General features: G+C 47.6%; 1 protein-coding gene across 1 annotated transcript; it reads right to left on the bottom strand.

Annotated features, from left to right (window-relative positions):
* Window positions 1-4,692: 4,692 nt before the first annotated feature.
* LOC138902084 (uncharacterized) lies at window positions 4,693-5,439 on the bottom strand. The gene is made up of 2 exons (XM_070189895.1): window positions 5,004-5,439; window positions 4,693-4,952 (listed from the first exon to the last, which is right to left on the bottom strand). The coding sequence occupies exons 1-2, from the start codon at window positions 5,437-5,439 to the stop codon at window positions 4,693-4,695; spliced, it is 696 nt and encodes a 231-aa protein (XP_070045996.1).
* Between the last annotated feature and the right edge of the window lie 659 nt (window positions 5,440-6,098).

The raw sequence follows: 6,098 nt of genomic DNA, 5'->3' as shown, positions 1-6,098 counted from the left end.
AACCTGAGCTATATAGGTCAAAGTATGAAAATAAAACCATGAATCTCGTATTTATAGTGCACCCCTCGGATTCAAATTTCGCTGACCGCAAAAAGCTACCGACGCCGCGAACCTCATTGCGTGGTCCGCGGAATTTCCATCGCGGCCGCGAAAGGCCTCTAGCCCCTGGGGTCGCGTCCCTAATCCGCTGTCCGCGCCAGCCCCTCCACTGACCATGGAATTTTCGCTGCCCCCACGAACTTCCACCGCTGACCGGGAAATTACGCCGCGGTCTGTGTTCCCAACTTCAAAGAACAACCCCGGAAACACCAACAACTCACCTCAGCAACACCAACACCTGTCTTTCAATAGCTAATTCACCTGCTAACCATCCGAAACACACTCGAGGCCCTCGGGACCTCAACTAACCACACCAACACGTCCCATAACATCATTCAAACTTAATCAACCCTACAAATCACTTGAAATAACATCAAACATCAACTCGAATCTCGGATTCAAGCCTAAGAACTCCAACTCCTAAATTCCACAAAGGACTCCGAAACCAATCAAACATTTTCTGAATATTCTCAAATTTTGCACACAAGTCAAGCATGGCACTACGAATCTATTCCAACTTCTAAAATTCCATTCCAACCCCGATATCAAATTTTCTCCTACTGATCAGAAATCACCAAATTACTAATTTCGCCAATTCAAGCCTAACTCTAACCCGGACTCCCAAATCACATCCCAAACCCAAACCAACCAATCTGATACCATACATTACAGATGAACATCACCTAAAGAAGTATAAATGGGCTAAAGCTCTCTGAACGACCGTCCGGGTCGTTATATCCTCCCCCTCTTAAACAAACGTTCATCCTCGAACGAGTCTAGAAACATACCTGGAGTCTCAAATAGGCGTGGATATCTGCTCCGCATCTCTCGCTCGGTCTCCCAGGTGGCCTCCTCCACGGGCTGGCCTCTCCACTACACTTTCACTGATGCTATATCCTTAGACCTCAACTTCTGAATCTGCCGATCCAAAATAGCCACTGGTTCCACATCATAAGTCATATCACCCTCCAACCGAAGCCGCTTTTGAATCAATTTCACCTTATCTAAAGCATCCTGCACTAAATTTGTACCCAAGAGTCTAGCCTCACCCGACTCATACCAACCAACCGGAGATCTACACCTCCTCCCATATAAAGCCTTGTACGGAGCCATCTGAATACTCGACTGATAACTATTATTATATGTAAACTCCGCGAGTGGCAGAAACTGGGACCATGAACCCCCAAAATCAATAACACAGGCACGCAATATGTCCTCCAGTATCTGAATAGTGCGCTCGGACTACCCGTCTGTCTGAGGGTGAAAAGATGTGCTCAACTCAACCTAAGTACCTACTTCCCGTTGCACGACCCTCCAAAACTGCGATGTGAACTGATTACCCCTATCAGAAATAATGGAAATCGGGACACCATGCAGATGAACGATCTCTCGGATATAAATATCAGCTAACTGCTCTGAAGTGTAAGTAGTACCAACATGAATGAAGTGCACAGATTTGGTCAGCCGATCCACTATAATCCATATAGCAACGAACTTCCTCGAAGTCACTATCCGCTCCCACTTCCACTCTGGAATGTCTAACCTCTGAAGCAAGCCACCCAGTCTCTGATGCTCATACTTAACCTACTGACAGTTGAGACACCGAGCTACAAATCCAACGATATCCTTCTTCATCTGCCTCCACCAATAGTGCTGTCTCAAATCATGGTACATCTTCGCGTCACCCGGATAGATAGAATACCGCGAGCTGTGGGCCTCCTCAAGAATCAACTCCCAAATCCCATCCACATTAGGAAAACATATCCAGCCCTGCATCCTCATCACACCGTCATCACCAATGGTCACATCCCTAGCATCACCTCGCCGGACCCTGTCCTGAAGAAAGAGCAAGTGCGGGTCATCATACTGACGCACCCGAATACGGTCATAAAGAGAAGACCTGGAGGCTACGCAAGCCAATACCCGGCTAGGATCCGAAAGATCCAATCGCACAAACTGGCCCGCTAAGGCCTGAACATCCAACGCAAGAGGTCTCTCTGCTGTCGGAAGATATGCTAAGCTCCCCAAACTCTCTGATCGTCGACTCAAGGCATCGGCCACTACATTGGCCTTTCCCGGATGGTATAGAATAGTGATATCATAGTCCTTGAGAAGCTCAAACTATCTCCGCTGATAAAAATTAAGATCCTTCTGCTTAAACAAATGATGCAGACTCCAGTGATCAGTATAAATCTCATAATGGACCCCATACAAATAATGACGCCAAATCTTTAAGGCGTGAACAATGGCTGCTAACTCAAGATCATGCACCGGATATTTCTTCTCATGGGTCTTCAACTGGCGCGAGGCGTAGGTAATCACCCTACCCTCCTGCATCAAAACATAACCAATGCCTATCCTCGAGGCATCATAATACACGGTATAAGAACCTGAAGCTGATGGCAGAACTAACAATGGAGCTGTGGTCAAAGCCGTCTTGAGCTTCTGGAAGCTCTCCTCACACTCATCCGACCACCTGAATGGAGCACCCTTCTGAGTCAATTTGACTAAGAGAGATGCAATCGATGAAAATCCCTCCACAAAGCAATGACAATATCCCGCCAAACCAAGGAAACTCCTAATATCTGTAGCTGAGGATGGTCTAGGCCAACTCTGCACTACCTCCATCTTCTTCGGATCCACCTGAATACCCTCACTGGACACCACGTGTCCCAAGAATGCTACCGAGCCAAGCCAAAACTCATACTTGGAGAACTTTGCATAAAACTTCTCCTCCCTCAATCTCTGTAATACCACCCTCAAATGCAGAGCATGCTCCTCATGGATACGAGAGTATACTAGAATATCATCAATGAACACAATAACGAAGGAGTCCAAATATGTCTAGAATACACTGGTCATCAAATGCATGAATGCCGCTGAGGCATTGGTTAGCCCAAAAGACATCACCATGAACTCATAATGGCCATAACGGGTCCTGAAAACTGTCTTAGGAATATCCAAATCCCGAATCTTCAGCTGGTGATATCCAGACCTCAAGTCAATCTTAGAGAACACCCTCTCTCCCTGAAACTGGTCAAACAAATCATCAATACGAGGCAAATGATACTTATTCTTGACTGTGACCTTGTTCAAATGCATATAGTCAAAACACATTCTCATGGAACCATCTTTCTTTTTCACAAATAGAACCGGTGCACCCCAAGATGACACACTAGGCCGAATGAACCCCTTATCTAGGAGCTCCTGAAGCTGCTCTTTCAATTCCTTTAACTCTGCCGGTGCCATACGATACGGTAGAATAGAAATAGGCTGAGTGCCTGGCACCAAATCAATACCAAAGTCACGGACCGAAAAATCACGGACCACAGGAGCAAAATCAATAGTGGGAGTCTCTACACTGACATCCCTCACAAAAGCCAAATATGATAGGCAACCTTTATTGACCATGCGATGAGCCTTAAGGTATGAAATAACCCTACTAGGCACATAATCTGTAGAACCACTCCACTCCACTCTCGGGAATCCCGACATCGCTAAGGTCACGGTCTTCGCGTGGCAATCAAGAACATTATAATATGGAGATAACCAATCCATGCCTAATATCACATCGAAGTCAACCAAACTGAGGAATAACAAATCCACTCGGGTCTCCAGAACCCCAATAGACACCACACATGACCGATACACACGGTCCACAACAATAGTATCGCCCACCGGGGTGGACACATGAACAAATGTAACTAAAGACTCACGAGGCATATCCAAAAAATGGGCAAATTATGATGAAACATTTGAATATGTGGAACCGGGATCGAATAAAACCGAGGCATCTTAGTGACAGACTGAAACAATACCTGTAATCACGGCATCTAAATCCATAGCATATGGTCTGGCTGGAAGTGCATAAAAATGGGCCTGACCTCCACCTGATCGACCTCCCCCTCTAGGGTGGCCTCTAGCTGCCTGACCCCCACCCCTAGCTGCCTGGGCAGGTGGTGAAGTAATTGGAGCAGAAGTCGAGGGCTGACTTCTCTGCTGAGATGGACCCCCAAGAAGACGAGGACACTTCCTCCTCATATGACCAAACTCTCCACACTCGTAACAACTCCCTGGTGCGGGGGACGGGGACTGAAGGGAACCCCTAGCACCAAGATAACTGGTAGAAGGACCTGGCATGGAGGAGCCCTGAACTGATGGTGCACGAGATGAACTCTGGGCTGGAAGGGCACTGAATGATGAGTGACCCTGATGAGAACTGTGATAACCATGACCAGATGATCCACCACGGTGACTTGGGCGGGCTGACTGAGCATGCCTGAATGGACGGCCTCTGCCATGTTGAAACTGCCCTCCTAAAGGAGCACCACTAAAACTACCAGATCCCCGAGGCCTCTTGGCCTTCCTCTCAACTAGCTCCTGGCGACGAACTGACTCAATCTCACGAGCAATGTCAACCACCTCCTTAAAAGTAGCACCAGACACTCTCTCTCTGGTCATGAGAATCCGAAGCTGATATGAGAGGCCATCCACGAACCTCCTGATCTTCTCCCTATCTGTAGGGACCAACCAAACAACATGACAGGCTAGCTCTAAAAATCTCATCTCATACTGTGTCACAGTCATATCATCCTAACGCAGCTTCTCGAACTGCCTGCACAGCTCCTCTCTGCGGGACTGTGGCACATACTTCTTGAGAAAGAGAGTGGAGAACTGTTGCCAGGTAAGAGGCGCTGCACCAACAGGCCTACGCCTCTCATAAGCCTCCAACCAAGTAAAGGAAGCTCTTGAGAACTGGAAGGTAGTGAACGAGACCCCACTGGTCTCCAAAATACCCGTTGTGCGGAGAATACTCTGACACTTATCTAAGAAACCCTGGGCATCCTCGCCCTCTGCACCATCGAAAGCTGGAGGCTAAAGTCTACCAAATCTCTCCAATCTACGCTGCTCGTCATAAGGCATGACTGGAACCACATAATCCTGAGCAGGGGCAACCGGCTGGGCTAGAGGTGCCCCCGGTGTCTGAAGTCCCTGCACAACCTGCTCAGGTGTGCAAGCTGCAGGAGTCTGAGTGCCTCCTCCAGCCTGAGAAGTAGCTGCTGTAGTAGAAACAACGACCGCCTGAGCAAGACTGGTGCATGCGGTCAAAATCTGAGCCAAGGTCTCCTGAAGACCTGGAATAACAATAGGCACAAACGGTGCCTGAGCTGGTCCCACTGGAACATCTGCGGCTGGGACATGATCTGGAATAACTGGAGGGTCCATAGGCACTGCCCCGGCAGCTGCGCGGGCTGTACCCCTCCCTCTACCATGGCCTCGGCCTCTCACGGGCTCAACTAGTGTCTGGTCACCCTGTCCGGTAGCATATGTCCTCACCATCTATGAGAGAATGAAGCAATAGAAGTTTAGTCACCAGAAGAAATGGGTTCGCACGACAAGAATTCAAGAATGTGAAATTTTTCCTAAGGGTTCTGCAGCCTCTCGAAGATAAGTACATACGTCTCCGTACCGATCCGCAAGACTCTACTAAACCTGCTCATGACTTGTGAGACCTATGTAATCTAGACTCTGATACCAACTTGTCACGACCTAAATTACCAAGTCGTGATGGCGCCTATCGTGGTAATAGGCTAACCCACTCATTACCCAAACTAAGAAATATTCCATTTCAAAAATTTATCTTTCAATCCATTCATTCATAATTCTTTCAAAAGAAACCCAAAACAAGGAAAAATATGCGGAAATATAGCCCGACATCGGGTGTCGCTAGTCATGAGTATCTACGATACAAGTCTGAAAGTACTAAGTCCAATACAGTCTAAAATGACAACAGGAGAAGTCTAATAGAAATGACAATAGAGGATAGGAGGGAGAAAACAAGGTTGCGGTCGCCATGCAGCTACCTTGCTAACTCCGGAACCAGCTGAGGATAAATCAACACTCACTCGGACGTACCGTGACACCTGGATCTGCACACAAGGTGCAGGGAGTAACGTGAGTACGACAACTCAGTAAGTACCAATAATAAATAAAGGCTG

Source organism: Nicotiana tomentosiformis, chromosome 11 (genome assembly GCF_000390325.3).
Source record: "Nicotiana tomentosiformis chromosome 11, ASM39032v3, whole genome shotgun sequence".
NCBI lineage: Eukaryota > Viridiplantae > Streptophyta > Magnoliopsida > Solanales > Solanaceae > Nicotiana > Nicotiana tomentosiformis.
Note: the sequence above shows the minus strand (reverse complement) of the source record. Positions and strands in the feature narration are given on the sequence as shown.